The 18089-nt window shown below is 37.7% G+C and overlaps 1 protein-coding gene and 1 long non-coding RNA gene across 3 annotated transcripts in view; both read right to left on the bottom strand.

Moving 5' to 3' along the window:
- The window catches only part of LOC146451828 (uncharacterized), a 41790-nt gene that overhangs the window by 22887 nt on the left and 814 nt on the right, over nt 1-18089 (bottom strand). For both annotated transcript variants that reach the window (XM_085098591.1, XM_085098590.1), the window contains exons 2-3: nt 17928-18049; nt 2685-2777 (exon numbers count right to left, since the gene is read on the bottom strand). In XM_085098591.1, the coding sequence (XP_084954717.1) occupies nt 2685-2777; nt 17928-18027 (193 nt within the window). In that variant the 5' untranslated portion in view covers nt 18028-18049. The remainder of the gene's footprint in view (nt 1-2684; nt 2778-17927; nt 18050-18089) is intronic.
- Nucleotides 11907-13033, bottom strand: LOC146451829 (uncharacterized). The gene is made up of 2 exons (XR_014859915.1): nt 12383-13033; nt 11907-12066 (listed from the first exon to the last, which is right to left on the bottom strand). It is a non-coding gene; the product is annotated as an uncharacterized LOC146451829 (long non-coding RNA).

Here is an 18089-nt window from a genome sequence, read left to right as displayed (position 1 = left end):
GGAAAGGGTTTGGGATGAACCAGATGTAGAGAAAAAATCGATATAACATCCACCACCCCAAACAAGACAATCAAATCAAATCAGCATTTCTGCTGCAGAGACACGGGGGGGGGGGGGGGGGGAGAGGGACACCCTACAACAAGCGGATGGGGATGACCATCGTATCTGTTAGGGACGGACCATTATTATTATTATTAAGTTTTTTTTTGGCGGGAAAACTGAAGCATTATGAAATAAATTGTTTTTGCAGAGCCGTAAACATCGAAGAAAATTGTTTGCAAGCGCGATAAACCGAAATAAATTGCTTACAAACGTCTGCCCACCCACCAGAAAAATACGTCTTTTAGGGGTTAAAAGCGTAGTCTGATGTGTCTATTGGAGTCTAAAAGTTGAAAGAAAGGAAAACGAGATTTTGCAACAGATGAAATCCAAGCTTCATATAATATAAGGTGTCTGCTTTGGCCTTTCTTTCTTTTATTTCTTTTATTTTATTTACTATTTGCATTAATTTCATAGTTTACTTGCTGTAATTATTACGATGCCTAAAAGTTCCATTCCAGCGGTACTGCTGCGACAATAATACCTTGGTTAACTTGTGGTACTAATACTGTCAAAATAAAGATGGCGGAAGAACAGATCGCTCTCGATGTGTAAAGAATTTTTTATTAGCTGGGATATCTTATCTATTGAAACGACTGATCATCCAAACAAGTGGCCAGTGCGAGTCTTGAAGAATCTCTGAGCAGTTTGTAGCGGCAGCCATCATTCTAAAATGTTGCATACGGTTGTTTGTATTAAGTCAGCGACCGGCCGATAGTCTCCCGCGTACACCAGGTTTGGAAAGCTCACTTTTATTAGCACTCCAAATTGGATTTATTTCATAAGGTACATTTTATAAACCTAATATTGTATATTCAAATATAACATGAGCCCAAAATGTCTTCACCAGAATCAGTAGCATGTTTTACCAGATGTCAACAGATGTCATAGTCCCCTATTTGTCATTCGCCAGTCATCGTGAGTGAAATACCGATACAAAATATCTGTTTCGCATGGCTATACGTACGTAACTTCAGACGGATTTTATCACATCTATATACTCCTAAACAAATAAACATTATGGAAATGGAGTAGTTTTGAGCAGAAACATGGCTGCATCTGTGATATTTTAAGCGATTTTCACTAGAAATTTGAATCATGAAAAATCTCGATGTTTTACGGTTTCCTTGAATGCGTTAATATTTTTAAACACAGTTATCGCATCCCCTTCAAATTTAGTTGACTCGAATAAGTATACTATTCATTTTAAATTGGCAAAGATTCTTTATTATAACAGCATCCAATCGTCTCTGAGCAAGTTGTAACACCTCACACCATCCCACTTTTTTGTTGGTCGAAGACTCAGCACCCTCCCTAAAATAGACAGTCCCGAAGATGCAAAATTTAGAATTTCGCCGGACGACCCGAGCATAAGAGCAAGACACCTTGATATGATTCTGACTCATTTTTGGAAGCGTTGGAGAGCAATATATCGTCTTGAATTACGAAATGCCCATAACCAATTGAACAAGACGACAGGATCAAATGTAGTGTCGGTCGAAGACCTGGTATTGGTTCATGACGAAACCCACTTAAGATCCTATTAGAAGATGGGCAAGGTGGAAAGCCTTCTTACGAGCAAGGATGGGCAGAGTAGAGGTGCTGAGGTCAGAGTCCAAGGCATGGGATCAAGCAGAGGTGGACTATTACGGAGACCACTACAATTGTTGTACCCACTGGAAGTAAGCTGTTCTACAAATGAAGCATCTCCTCAGAAGCAAGTACCTGAGTCACCGGAAGAGCCGACGCAAGCTCTCGCGAGAGGAAATCAAGAGCGGCGTATAGCTGCAGTCGATTTAGAGCGAAGAAGACAGTGGATTGCTGAATTAAAGAAGAACATTAAGTTTGTTCTGAACAGTGAACAGTTTTTGTGTGAGAGACTATTCACTGAGTTATAATTATCATTTTTTATTCTTTTCAATATTTGATGCTATGTTTAAAAGGTGGACTATTCTTCATGGTCCACGGGGGGGGGGGGGGGTACACGATGACGTAAGAGTTGATCAGATCGCTAAGCCTTTCGGGAAAAGATCCAAAAAAAAAGAAAACGTGTTGTGTTCTTGTAGCCATCTTGATGATTTGTGAGCCTTTTCGTGAATCTATGTAATCTTGTGCAATCCTTGCGATTTGCACCCTTTGAAGTGTTGTAACCTTTAGGAATCGAGCCTGCCAATCCCTGGAATAAAATACAGTTCATATTCGTCTACAGTTATTGACCACAAAGGAAACTTAAGAGTATCTCGAGATACTTTTGAACTTATCTGCCAGTTTGTAAGGTCAAACATAGAAAGTCACATGGCTATCGTCAATTTCAGAACGAACAATGGAGAAAATTCCACATCAATCGTTACTGGAAAAGACTGTTTAATGACCAACTCTAAATGTGAGGATTGATAGTTCAAAGGTTGTATACTATACTTAAATAAATAAATAAATAATAAATAAATAAATAAATAAATAAAAAATAAATAAATAAATAAATCACTTTAAGTGTCAATGTGTTTAGCACAAATCGAATTGGAAGTTAGAAATACTCTAATATAAATTGAAATTAAAACGAATTAATTCTTCTACAATATACTCACGTGGAGTGAGAGTTAGGGTGATTGTTACTAGCTCCCCGGGTGTAAAAACTAGCCCAGGAGTAATGTTGAAGGCAAACGTTTTATCTTCAGGACCTGTAATACCAACAGAATATTAACCATACGATAATGAATAACGACAGCATGCTGTATGGCATTAACAACAAAATAAATTAACGGTAACTGAATGCCCAAACACTGTTTTCCCAAGCTTTAATTTCAACCCGTATTTCGAAGTTACTTTTAGAAAGCCACTTTTGAAAGTTTTGGACCAATTTTGAATCATTTGATGATGATCAGTAAAGAATGTGAAAAAAAACCTAATTTCCCACCTTTCGTTCAACTCAAATACTCTTTTGTTACATTAACACTTTCATGTCAGACAAAACCGAAAACTTTATTCAAAACGAGCGCGCCATAAGTATTTTTTTTTACATCTTTTTGAGTGCATTTTTATGTAAATTTCTGAACTCTGACCGATAAAAATTTTCTATTCAATGATTAAGAGCGGCTAGCTGTAACTATCAACTATACCCACGCAAGGTAGAAAAATTCGATTTTCTCGAACTTTGCCATAATAAAGGGCCTTGCTAACTTGTTACAAAAATTGAACTTTAAAGTTGTTTGGATTTTTATTTTCTTGTCGAGACGAGGTTTAGTAATTTCCCCTCACAGCGTCCAGAATCAATCCTGAAATTACATTTTTATCGAAGGTTACCAAACCAAAACGGAAACCGTACCAGGAAAAACCAATGCATGTCATTAAAATATCATCCTTCACCGGCGATTTAGAGCTGTTAGGTCTCAATGAATTTCGATCCTGAATTTCTTATGGAATTTCCAAATTTATGCTTCGCGGAAGTATTACGTGACGTTCAATTTTGGCCAAATGCGTGGGCAAAAAAATCGATCTGGTACATGGATTTACCTATCAAAGCTAGTATTACCGCCAAAAGTATCATTTTATCTTAGCTTTCACCGAAAATGTAGCTTCGGTAAATGAGACGGCAAATTGTGAAAGGTGTTGAAAACAAGGCACTGATGCTAATTGATTGGTATGTTGACCCGCCATGTTGCGAGTATTATCGGGGTTAATTAAAAAAAAAAATTCAACTCTCTGTTAAATGTACGTAAAAAGTCGTTTGTGTCTCTCAAATATCCAAGTGACATATTATAGCGGAGCTCTCGCGCGCGCCGCAGGCGCGCGCAGCGGAGCCCCATAGCTAAGAGAATTTGGTAACCCGTGAATGCGAGAAAATTTGGTTTGGTTATGACGTCACTTGTGTCCGTCCATGCGACCGTCCGTACGACGTACGCAGCGCAGCGGTTGTTTCGCCCGAAAGTCGATTCGCCCGACGGTATATCGCCGGGACTCACGTCGATTAGAGCGATGTTTTAAGGAATAAAATGGAAAACTTACATTAGAAGAAATAACTATAAGGCCTACACGATAAAACGAGCGGAGGTAAAATCAGTAAAAATTGTTCAAACAAACTAAAAGAGGTCCTTACGTTGAGGTGCCGAGTTTCTCCTAGATGTTAGGGATTTACCTACAAGATGATTATGATTTCAAGACAAATAGCTGCATGTCGACTTGTAACAAATATTATTTAATTGTTTTATTTTTGTCAGCGGGAAATTTTACCGTGAAGTGAAAACTTTGAACTAATTATGAAATCCATACGGAATTTGTGAATACGGTGTATTTCGTCGTGCGAATCGACGCAAGTTCTGGCGAGACGCTTTCAGGCGAGTCGACTTTCGGGCGAAACAACCACAATTAGTTAGTACCACAGGAAAACTCAGATTATGTGAAGCTGTGCTGCAATCGTGCCGCGACCATTGTTTGTTTAGCGTCTCCCTCTACTAACTATGGCGGGAAGTTGCTTTTAAGAAATACACAAAGACATTTTGAAGACAACAAAATACAAAGTCAAGTTATGTAGCCGACAGCGGGAGAAACAGCAAGACGATTAGCGGCGGGAGAAACAAATCGACTTACACATCATCAGAACTTTGAAGTGAAACCATCTTACTCCGACCCAGCGCGACGAATCGTTGAATTTTTCCTCTTGAAGTGAAACGTTTCGCTCACTTGATGTTGTAAAACGAATGGAAAATCAGGAATTAGAATAAAAGGGCTGGTTATTCTCAGAAGAGGCGAGTATATTCATGTTATTTTGTCGACAGAACTTTGCTTGTTTGCTGTCTTGCAAGAACTTGTTGTTTTGCAGTGTTGACACGCCGTTTAATTTACTACTAAATACTGCTTACTTCACAGGATTCGTTTGAGCTCACTTTTTTCGGTCCATGTTCATTATTTCCCTTGGAGTTTTATTTTCTAATCTACTCTAAATTTTGCCTTCCAACAGCGGGAGAAAGAGTATAAATACGACTCGCGGCCGGTGGGAGAGTTGGCATAAACAGCAACCGAAACTTGAAGTGAACTCATTTTACTCCGATCCGGCTTGACAAAACGTTGGATTTTTCCTCTTGAAGTGGAATGTTTCGCTCACTTAGCGTTGTAAAACTAACGAAAAAATCAGCAGCGAAATAAAAGGACTGGTTATTCTCAGAAGTATATCCATGTGATGTTGTTGACAAATCTTTGCTGGTTTGCAAGATATTGATTTCTTGCACTGTCTGACACGCAGTTTAGCTTAATACTGCTAATTTTAGAGCAGTCTTTTTCGCTCATTTTTTCGGGCTTTTTTTAATTTTTTTTCCTCAGAGTTTTATTTTCTAATCTCCTCCAATTTTGCTTTTCAACAGCGGGAAAAAGAGCAGGGCAACTAGCGGCGGGGGAAACATATGGACTCTTTTAGAGGCGGGATAACATAAACAGCGGCCGAAGAGAAATCATTTTACTCTGATCGGATTGACGCGACGAAACGTTGCATTTTTCCTCTTGAAGTGAAACTTTCCGCTTACTCAACGTTGTAAAACGAACGAAAAATCAGCAATGGAATAAAAGGACTTGTTATCGATCTCCAAAGAGGCGAGTATGTTATTTTATGTGATTTTGTTGACAGAACTTTAATTTGCTGTTTTGCAAAATATTGTTTTTCTTGAAGTGTTGACACTGCAACTTGTTTAACTTTTGTAAAAGCTACTGCTAACGCCAGAGCAGTCTCTTGTGCTCATTTTTTGGTCCATGTTTGTTATTTCCCTCGGAGGTTTATTTTCTTATCTCATCCGGTTTTGCTGCATTTAAGAAAATTTGATTCTCAGGTAAAAATATAGTTAGTCTAACAAACGTCTTGCAGTACACTTACACTTTTCTATTTTAACATTTATTTGTGGCAATCTTTACAGAGAACAAACACAAATACTTAAAAGAATAGGATATAAGGGCAAAGATTTAGATTTGTGAGTATTATTATATTTATTCGCTTGTTTGTGCAAATTTTTTAAAGATTGTTGTTTAGTTTATTTCTGTACTGATTGCTATATATACACAAGTTCGCCTTGAAAAAGAATAATAACAACAGAAAAAAAAATATATCAATAGGAAGCTATAGGAGGAAGTACCCATCCTGAATATTTACCTTCAGTGTACATACATGTAATATTTTGATACTTGATTTTGGACCCCCACTCGCATAATCATGTAGCTTAGAATGCCTCTTTTACTGAAATGGGTTTTTGGGTTCAAAAGGATACCTTACTACCTTGTATAACAGGTAGTATATGTATTCACATAAAGCCGAGTTTAATTTAAAGTTTGATTTTGAAGCGGCAGGGGTATTTTGCAGAATGCTGAATGCCGAATTCACAGAAGTCCTTTGATGGAATGGCTGCCATAACAACAACTTAAAGCTAAATGTCTGTATAACCAGTGTTTAACCCTATAGACAGTTAAAAGAGAAGTGCTTAGACCTAAATAACTTCATTCGTTGCTTAAAGGGGAAGTACCATGGGGTCTAATTGACCTCTTTTGTTAAAAATGGTGAAATAAGACCTTCACTTTACTACAAAATAATTCTAGAACAATGAGAGGAGAAAAATCAACTCAATTCTTGACAGGAACGACTCATGATTTGTTCTAGCACATTTTGGAAACAAAAATACGAGAACTAATGAAAAACATTAGCCTAATATTTTTGAAGTTTCAATCGATTGCAACCTACTCTGTCCCTGGCCAGAGGCGCTAATCAACAGTTTTCTTGCACTGGGGTGATAATTTATAGCAAACCTAGCCACCAATTGTTTTGTTTCTGTTGTCAGACAAACATTTTTCGGTTTTGAAATTGCATCAAATTTTCGTGATACTTCCCCTTTAATGCTAAACTGTCATAGGTAGCATAAAATGCAACATTCGGCATTCAGCAAAATACCCCTGCCGGTTAAGCAACAAAAAATATTATTAAGGTCTAAGCACTTTTCTATACTATCTAGGGTTAAGCAATTCACCAATTTAACGCAAAGCGTGTTGCACTCCGTCCACTTCTAGTGCTGCACCTTTTCTTCGCCGGGGATGGTCAAGTTCACTCTCGCTATCATCACTCACTCTCACTAAACATCCCCTCACTTTCACTGCACCATGTTTCACCCACAGCAACAGTGTCGTCTCCATCACTTTGATGATCAGATAAATCAGATTTCAAGTAAATGTCAAGTTCAAAACGATAAAGAGATTTTAACCCTGTAGTCAATAGTAGTAACTCTCTCCAAAATTTTTATTGTAATCCTTGTTCTCGGTTTCGTCAGTTCTCGATGGTTGCTTGATTTTGCAAATCTTTGGAGAAATGGAGATGATTTAAATGGTCTAGGTATATTTTAACTAGCTCCTCAGAAGCCACAAAGGTACACTATAGAAGAAAAGTATGTTATTTCCTTCACTGTGTTCAGCTTTCCTTCATTGAATGATTTTTTTATTTGCGCTCTAGGCATAAAGTAATCAACTGGTTGTGCTGTTTTGTCTAAAGAAGTAGCCAGAGATTCACAGACACTTTAATTTGTACCTTATTTTTTCTTCATCCGGGAAAGGGTGTGGAATAATTTTCTGCCCATCATGGAGCCAGCCAACCAATTTTTGCATGAAGCGCACTGCTGCTCTTTCTTAACCTTGTAGGACTATCTTTGACAAATTCCATGTATAACTCTCAGATATCATGGTGATCATTTATTTTATGGTCACAAATTCAAGAAAAATAATTATAGTCTGGGACATGTTTTTCGCTGAACTTTCTTATCCCTTCATGAAATTATGATTAGCTGGGTAGAGTTGAAAAAAAAATGCCTCCTCCCTCTCTGTTACAAATGCCCTTAAATGTAATCTGACACTGAGAACAGGTGCATCTTCAATGCGCAATGCTGTCACGACCAACCCTCTATACATTTCTCTCTATTCTTTATCTTCGGGATTTTCATACTCAGCTAGTCACAGCTATCTTCTAAATTTCTCCGTCTGATTTGTCATGAAAAATTATATTCCCATTTATAGAACTGCTATCGATAATGGCCAGCATCTCCAACTGCAGAATTAGTTCTTTCAGATTCCCCCTGGCCACTGTCTTCATGTGCTCGATGTATCCTGATGAGGTAATCAGAGTCTCCAAATTCTGGACATTTCAGTATCTTGGAACCTGACTTCATCAAACAACATTATCTTAACAACATTATTTGTGATATAGATCACATTTAAAAATGGCTGCAATTGTATTTCTTCTCCAGAAAAATTGATTTTCAAAGACAATCTATTGGTATGTTAAAGAGATTATACAGTTACAATTAATTTGTATGATGACTGAACATTTTTTTTTTTAAAAAAGAAGGTAGAGGGCTAGAACAATGTAACTATTGTGCATGGAATATTAGAATGATTCCTTGGTAAGGCAATCAACAGCTATTTATATAAATGTGGTTTATGACATAAAACCACTGCATTCTCTATGCATTGAATGTCAGCCTTTATATCATTTAATTTTTAGTAAAGGATTTTTTAAAGTCAAATTTATAAGTTACTGGTAATTACAATGCAAATGTCATTAAATGTTAAGACTCCAGAAATGCTTGTATTTTCCATTTTAAAGGAGGTTTTAAGTTAAAAAGGGTGATAGAGGGGGGGGGGGGGGGGGGAGGGGGGGACTGGGCATGGTATTTTACCATGGTTTGCAGGATAGCTCATGAGGTGGGGGGGGGGGGGAATATTTATTTTAGAACATCATCGGGTGGGGGGGGGGGGGGGGCTTCCAAAATATGAAAGGGAGAATTTTATAAATAATCATTGGCCCCCATATGCATAAATTATGAACCTTCCCTCAGGAGTGTTTTAAAATCTGCCACTGCCTGGGCACAAAAGCCATGCACAGAGGGTGTAACCTTTTCTGGTAGATTTAGACCTTGTGTTTTAGCCGTAACAAAAAATAAATTGATGTAAGCTTTTTATTTACCATCACAGATCATGACAGATGTGATGAAAACACTGTTTAGCTCGAGAATCATTTTGTTTATGGAAGTTTTTGTTGAGGCAGTTCATAAACTTGTAAATTATGCATGCTTGTGTGAACGTTTCTGTGCACTTTTCCTATCAAGGGATAGATCCAGTTGTGTATTTAATTTCTTACCTTTTTATCAATGTTTATGATGGCAGGAACCAAATACAATAGGTGCTTACTGGGCATGTAACATTTTTCTTCAGCAGTAAAGATTTTAATTAGTTGGCCATGTAGGGCTATCGCTCTAGCATGGTGTGTACAACAGAGATTGGCCACTGGATGCCTGGGCCTAGCTGTGTTTATAAGCAACAGAGCAGTCTGTCACTCAATCATTCTTAAAACTATTCAACTGATAAAGAGGCGTAACAAAAATATGCTGAACTAGGGGCATTCCCTGTATACATTTCCCATCACTCACCAATAATATGGAGAGGAGATGGCTGATATTCAGACCATGTTTAATGCAACCAGACTGTGGCTTCTGTTGATAACTGTGACTTAACAGATAAAAGGTCAAACTTCTTATCAGCCATCTCTTTTAATTAAAAGAAAACTTTCAAATTTGGTAGTGAGTAATGAATTATGAAAATTAATATGTACATGCAGGTATTATTTTTACAGTGCAATCTCAGTTATTTGAACCCTCAATTTTTTCTACACTTCTGATTCTTTGAACAAATAGTTGTTAATTCTCTTGGATTTGCTTCAGTCAGATTTTTACCTCCTATTTTTTGAACAAAATTCTGTTTCCCTGTATTTCACTGTTCAGTGATTCAGTTATCATATTTTTATTATACAAATGTTATACCCCAAGTTAATTGTTTTCTTTTACTTACTTCTGATTACCGTACAATAACTGTCTATTTTTCATGGGTTTTATGACGTCAGTGACCAGTGGTACAGTTTTCTAAACCTTATCACATGGTCTGGTATACATCTTTTTCAGTAACATAAGGAAAAACACTAATATTATTTTCTTTTTCCATTCTGTCCACCGGGTTTATGTAAAATCTTCTTTATTGATATAAGAACAGTTTAAACCACTGATTGTTTTGAAGAATGAAGTAATAAAATGCTTTTAACTTGATATTTCAAGCAAAATATTAGCTGTACATCATTTTGTGAATTCAGAAGAGGACTATTATATGCACACTCAACTCTCTTTAAGCACTCTCGTACCTTCCATTTTTTTTTCTCGGAAAAACCAGATGATGAAAAGTAAAGTAAGAAATATTTTTGCAGAATGCTTATTAAATGATACATGGTAGGTTAATCTTGCTGTGTAAAAATGAATAGGACTTCTCAGATGAGGTGCTATCCAGAAGCTGGAGTGATGTTTGAGGCTGCAGCAGTGTAATGTTTAGCAGTCTAATGACTTCTTCAATTGGGATTTTGCTTGTAAGGACAAAAGGTTAATAGGTTGAAGCACGGCCTGTACTTAAATTGAGAAACCAGAGAATGAAATCTGCAGGGAAATTTTTGTGGTGAAGAAAGCCCCTTAATTTTCTTCTCAGTATTACCTCAGTAAGGAAATGTGGTCCATGCAAGGTAAAGTAAAACTCTTTGACTTTGGCAGGATTCAAACCCATTACCCCAGGATTTTGATCACTGATGGACCAAATGTACTCACTAGGGCAATGGGAAATTTAAGTGGTTTCCTTCCCACACAGAAATTTACACTCCAGAGATAATTATTATCTGATTTCCCAGTTGTATAATCAGTACTGCACAGCACAAAATTTCATTATCCCTTAATTGTTGTGTTATTTCTTTACTTTACTCCAAGTAAACTCTCATGTAGCAACCTGTTAAAAAAACGGCTGGGGATAACTGACCCCATAACTGCCTGATGGGTTTTTTTGGTAAAGATTTTGACAGGGACAGTTGAAGATTTAATTACCCAAGTGTTATTTGATTTCATGTCAAACAATTTGCTTACTTTAAAAACCAGGTAACAAATGGCTAGGGACTGCAAAAACATTTTTTTCCTGTTGAATAAATTATTAGACTTACGAAATTTATTGCGTTCAACAATTACATAGAAAGGACGTACTCCTTACACAGATTGGAGTCGAGATTGTATGGGACAACCAACTTGATTGCCATGAATGAAAGGATCTTGGGACAATTGAATCTGGCACCCCCTGCAGAATTTGTAGGGGCAGATGATATCACCAACTTGGTAAAGGAGGGAGAACCTAGGATCGAGGTCAACAAAATATGCACTCTCTAATTAACAAATCGACGGCAGTTTTCTATGGTCTATACTCTTATAGACCATAAAATGACGTCACAAAATGTTTAAAACTCAAGTGGAACCACGAGCCGCAGGCGAGTGGTCTCACAGCTAAGTTTTGGACATTTTATGGTCTATAAGAGTATAGACCATAGAAAACTGCCGTCGATTTATTTTTTACAATAACATGGAAAAAGTACGAGCGGAATTGGAAATTTTTTTCGTTGAGAAAGTGTGCGTGTTACATCTGATGTCATTTTTATTGTCTGTACTCTTAAATTGGGAAAATTATACTGCATTCTTACATGTACACGTAGATTAAATTAAAGTGCACCTGACCCCTAAATTTTTTTTTTTTAGCTTAAACAAATCCTCCTATTGTCTGGATTATTCTCTCGCAAAAAGACATCTTGACTCTCTAGTAAATCAATATCAAAGGCTGGTGGAACTGAGCACCTAGTTTTGAGATTCTACAAAAACCAAAATAAACAACTCTATGTGTACAAGAATAGCTATCAACCTGCCTAGGAAAAACAGAAATTTTTAAAATGAGCTTTTTAATCTAATTTATTGAATTAATCAGCTACAAGTGCAGTATTTTAAAGAAAATAGAAAAATGACACAAAGCTTTTAAGCTTTGTGTCATTTGACTTGAAATATTTATCCTGTATTCAAACATTCTCCAATGTGCATCTCCCTCAAATAGAACCTAAACATCAACAAAAAAAATCACTCAATTTGACTAGAAAACGATGAAATTTAAAATATTTTGAAAACCCCCATGATTAATGACTCGTTTTTTTAATTGGTCCGCATTTTGAAACGATCTCTTAGTATTGTGCATATTATGTAATATAGCCGACCACATGAATTCATATAACGACACTGGCCTACTATTGTCCGTATTAACTTGCAATTTTAACATTATCTTGATTAAACATCAAAAGTTTCTTTTAGAAAATTGCTCCCCCTAGTACAAAGGTGCGTGTGCATCCATACATAAACTGTTTGAAGTTAGTCCTTACCTCCTAGATTGACAGAGCCGTCGGACCTTTTGCCTTTCGCCGACACAGGAAAACCCCTTCTACTTTTGACATTTATCACACTAAAAATTTTCCTACAACCCAACTGATCTGCTGTAGAACGGAACATTTTTCACACAGTCACGCGGGAAAAATAAGATGAGGCGACTAGGAAAACTTCGATCGCCTCCAAATTTGTAAACTTCTCCTAAGTTTCCTAGCGATTAAAAAGATCCTTGATCCACCACGCTGATTAGATGCACCATCCTAATACAGGAAGACGTCTAAACACAGCTATTTTTATCCAAATCTTTAGAACAAAGCAAGACAACTAAATTCTCCAAATCGTCCGCCATATTTGTTTATGAAATTGAAGTTCGCGCGTGTGTACGAAGAATCTGGGTACTAGCAATCTTGGTTCCCACGCGCGGGGGCTCTGGGGATGAGATTGCGACAAATCAGCATTAAATAATTGTGCCCTCTGTATTACATTGTCATTGTTTATGGGCAGTTTGCTGCATATGCACTAAAAGTATATATAACTGCAGAAAGGATGAGGAACTGGTAAGGTTACTACGTTCATACGATAAGCAGATTTCTATAAATGCTATGAAAAAAATTGGAGCTCCGCTTTTAGGCTTGGCTAAATATATATATTATCCCACATGTAAGTCAATACCATTGCCAAAAAAACATTTCTGTTGCGAATTGTAAGTGTAGCGGGTTCATTTTGATTTGCTTACACAATGCCACAACCATGCCCATTGTCAGGTTATAAAAACTGAGAAACATTTCTCGAAAACTAGTGTAATACATGGGTTTGCCTGTCGAAGCTGTTATTCCAACCAAAAGTATCATTTGTCTTAGCTTTTATCGAGAAACTAGCTTGGGTAAATGAAATGACAAATTCTGCGAGCGTCTTCTGCTCAAGCGAGTTAGTTTAGACCTCCCACGCCACGAGCACTATCGCAAAAGGATATCCAAAAACTGTTAGATGTTGCCTTAAATGATGTGCAATGTCAGATTTTGTCTGTGTAGGTCACTATCAAGGTAAAATGACCATTTTCATAGTTTTATGATTTGTTTATTTTAAATTGCGAAACGTAGGAATGCACGCAACATAATATCAGTCATTACCGACAAACGACTTGAGGAATACTTATGATAAATACAGGAAGCTCGATATCTTAATGTACTTCTTACCTCAGTCCAGGTTATCTGTATGAGATTATTGCAACATTTTAGCAGATTTAATCGATGCATATACGGAACATTCATTCAAATTCAAAACTGCTACCTGGTTACACCGTAACAGCGAGACACAGGCATCCCACTTTTTTCTCATGCACTTTGCCCCATGTTACATCTCTGCCTTTCCGCCACACCGTCGAACCTCCCCTTGCGACCACCTCTCGTAAGCGACCACCTCTCTTGAGCTACCACTTTTCCAAAATACCAAAATATCCCCAGTCAAATCACTATAGTTGGAACCTCTCGTAAGCGACCACCGCTTGTAGGCGACCGCGACCACTCATTTAGAAATTTAGTTTTGTTTTTAACCTCCCGTAAGCGACCACTTGTCCTCATATCTATCCCCTGTCAGGAGTAAGACAATTTACCTTTGTAAAAATATCACATATACATTCTTGGGTAGTTCAGGGGACATGAATGTCACAATTGGAGGTGTCCTAAAATAGACTTGTCCTATTCGCCGTATTGGGTAATATATCACAGGCGAACCATCACCTTGGATACTGAAATTATACTGGCAATATAATTTTGGAAAGTTGAAAAACGTTATTGTGGCTACTAAACCTCTGGAGTCACCTTATGCTAATAAGTTCAAAATGTTGACTCCTTGTGGTCTGACCTCTCGTAAGCGACCACCTCCCGTAAGAGACCACCTGGGCTCGACATTTTGAGAGGTTTGACTCTAGTAATATCAAACACCAACTTTTAACAGAAAAGGATTCTCAAGTAACTTAGATCCCACAGTTATACGTCCGAAGGTAGGCAAATATAAATTACTCCTGTAGCGCGCGGTACACAGTTACATCTGGCTGACTTTGGCGTCACTGTAACTGTTTCGCTAAGTAGCATTGAAAACGATAAAATAGTGACGGGCCAAGACACGGTAATACCGCGTTCTCTGCTTAAGTTTGAAGACCACGAACTCGGAGCATCAGAGTTCTTTCTATTAGATTGACATCTAACCCCAAAGAGGTCACGGTGCCTCGGACAAATAGTCAGCTCAAGACAAGTTTGGCCAATATCAAACACTCCTGCAAGACAATAGTGAAATACTAAATCTACCGCACTGAATGTCCCAGGCTAAAATAAGAAAATAGGGCGAAGTAATGACTCATATCAGCTTTGCAAGCAAGTAATAATCTCTAGCCTTTTAGTGCGAAAAAACTTTGTTGTACAGTGAATTTTGGTGGAGTGGTAGATTTGCTTCTGCATGAAAACTGCAAACGTTTCATCCATCACTCAGATGTTCCATAACACGGTTTGTTACTGCCCACCCCCACCTGACCTTGCGCTACCCCAAAATTTTCAGGCTAGGCATAATAGATCGTATACTGGCTTGCAATCGTCCGTGTTAGTCGTGGTTAATGCGTGACGTCCGGAAAGTACTGACAGATACACTTGACAAGGAAATTCAATGGTGGGAAAGGTTTATTAGAACCTTTTCCCATCGACCAGAAAATTTAAACAAGATGGCCATGATAGCCAGGCAGGCTCCAGCTAGAGTTTTAGCTAGGTTAAGTAATTCTGTAAGAGTGAAGAGGCCCTAACGCAACCCATAAAATCTCATCAGTGCTGGATTGCCAACCGGAGACCATAATGCCCTGACGAGTGGAAAACTGGTATACTTGCTCACACTCATACCTCTCGTCTTGAAAGCCTGTCCGCTATATATATTTTGAGTGTAGGAGGAGAGAAGTTGTCTGTACATTTGGCCAGGGTAGTACAACATACGAACATTGTTTCTTTAGGGGCACCCAACGGCAGTTTTCTCTCAAATCCTTTGAAACGCAATTTTGAGGTATCTGGAGTGCCGCCCTATAGTATTTTTTATCTGTTCGGTCCTTCTAGAGGAACTTGAGTCTTTTTTAAATTACCAGGGCATTTTTGTCCATTTCCCGAAAACCTTAGGTCTTATTTCCTTTCGGCATCCGAAACTACATTTTTATCTATCCGAAAACACTAGGACTTAAATTTCCCATATCACGAACTTTCAAGGTGAAAATTCCCTTTAGAAAATTGTAGGGGATTAAGGATCTTGCTAACAGATAATTTACCGAAACGATAAGTTGGGTGCCCCTGTTTCTTACCTACTCGAGCGACTATGAGTTTCGCTTCACAACGAATCTCCAGTTGAAAGACTACCGGAACTGCATCCACAAACCAGGGGCAGACAACGACAATTTTCTCTCAGATCCTTCGAAACGTTATTTTAGGCGATCTGGAGTGACTTTAAAGTTCTATAGGTTCATTTTAGGCAGCGCTATAATATGTTTATCTGTTCGGTCATTCTAGGGGAAATGAGTCTTTTTGAAATTAGTGGGGCATTTTTGTCCATCTCCCGAAAACCTTAGGTCTTATTTCCTTTCCGAAAGTCTTAGCCGACCTTTTTTCGGTACCCGAAAAAAAAATTTTATCAATCCGAAAACACTAGGCCTTAAATTTCCCATATCATGAAAGTTCGTGGTCAAAATTCCCTTTAGAAAATTGTACGGGATTAAGGGCATTCCGAACAGATAATTTACCGAAACGATATGTTGGGTGCCAATGACAAACGCCTCCAACAAGTTTGGCAGATCCACACGAAGCCATGTCTAGTAACGTATTACAATACACTAATCTAGTAACAGGCGCGACTCGACAGCTAGAGAGTTTAAATTTGGATATTTCAACGTGTTTGGCTACGAAACTAACCGTGAGCACTAGAGCAATACCAGGATGCGGGATTGCGTAATTCTACTAGAAATGAACAATAAGATTGGTACAAGTGATGACCATGACTGGTACTATGCCTGGCCTATGTGAATGGCCTTGTCAGCATAACACGAGAAACACTTCGCACTGAGCTATCGTCTCAAAAACGTGTGTTTATTTAACATTCTTTGTTTTAAAAGAAAACTAAAGGGCAGAAAGACGCAAGCAAAAAATAATTTGGAAACAAAAACAACAAAGACACAAGGGAGTAACGCTTAACGGCTAGTCCATATTGGGTTTCCTCTGTTCACAAGGTAATCCGAACGACGTGTAACAGTTTATTGACTGCATGAAAGTTGAAAGTCTCGTTCATTCGATTGTTTATCCAGTGACGCTACAATATCTTGAGATAAATGTAAGAAGTACTTCCAGATATCAAATTTTATATATGTCACGCAAGGTTTTCTGAAAACTTTGACGATATTGAGTTATAAACAGATTGCATGTCGGATCGTATGAGTAAATAAATTCAAAATAAAACCGCTACATCTGGAAATAAAAATGGTCGTTTTCCCCTGGTAATGAATTACATATGGGAGAACACATATCGCTCGAATATATGAGGGATACCAAGGACTTTTTACGTACATTTAACACAGAGTTGAACTTTTCTATGTAAATTACCCTGATAATACTCGCAACATGGCGGGTCAACATGCCAATCAATTAGCATGAGTGCCTTGTTTTCAACACCTTTCACAATTTGCCGTTTCATTTACCTAAGCTACATTTTCGGTGAAAGCTAAGATAAAATGATACTTTTGGCGGTAATACTAGCTTTGATAGGTAAATCCATGTACCAGATCGATTTTTTTTGCCCACGCATTTGGCCAAAATTGAACGTCACGTAATACTTCCGCGAGGCATAATTTTGGAAATTCCATAAGAAATTTTATATTTAGGATCGAAATTCATTGCGACCAAACAGCTCCAAATCGCCGTTGAAAAATGCTTTTTTAATGGCATGCATTAGTTTTTCCTGGTACGGTTTCCCTCTTGATTTGCTAACCTTTGATAAAAGTGTAATTTCAGGATCGATTCTGCGCGCTGTGAGGGGGAATGACTAAACCTCGTCTTGACAAGAAAATAAAAATCCAAAAAACTTCAAAGTTCAATTTTTGTAACAAGTTATTAAGGCCCTTTATTATGGCAAAGTTTGAGAACATTGAATTTTTCTGTCTTGCATGTCGATAGTTGATAGTTACATCAAGCCGCTCTTAAATCATGAGCTTGAGGGTGGTGCCACCCTTTGAAACAGTCTTCCCTGTAACATAAGACAAGCAGAGTCCCTTGGGTTATTTAAGCGCTTAATTAAAGAAGTACGTTGAGGCTCGACATTCGTGGAAAGCAGCTTTAGTTAGGTTTAGGTTTTAAGGATAGCTTTAACAATGTTGATACTGATATATATTTTAATGTTTTATTTGTAGCTGATGAATTGTTTGTGGATAAATAAAGATTATCTATCTATATATCTTTCTATCTTTTCTACTTTCGTTTACTTTGATTCTCAAAAACTATATTTCCCAGATGCAATCATCAACCTTACCGCAGTTTTTGGCATTTGTTATTTTCCATTCCATTTCTCCGTTCGACGGTACATTGAATAACAGAACGATGAAAAGCACAAGCTGCAGCCAAGAGTTCATGGCTAACGGAATATGAAGTGACCTAGTGAACAAAAAAAAGAAAAAAAAGAATAACTGAATAA

The sequence above is a fragment of the Pavona decussata genome, unplaced genomic scaffold, assembly GCF_977016875.1.
Source record: "Pavona decussata unplaced genomic scaffold, jaPavDecu1.1 SCAFFOLD_383, whole genome shotgun sequence".
Classification (NCBI taxonomy): Eukaryota; Metazoa; Cnidaria; class Anthozoa; order Scleractinia; family Agariciidae; genus Pavona; species Pavona decussata.
This window is presented reverse-complemented; position numbering and strand designations above follow the sequence as displayed.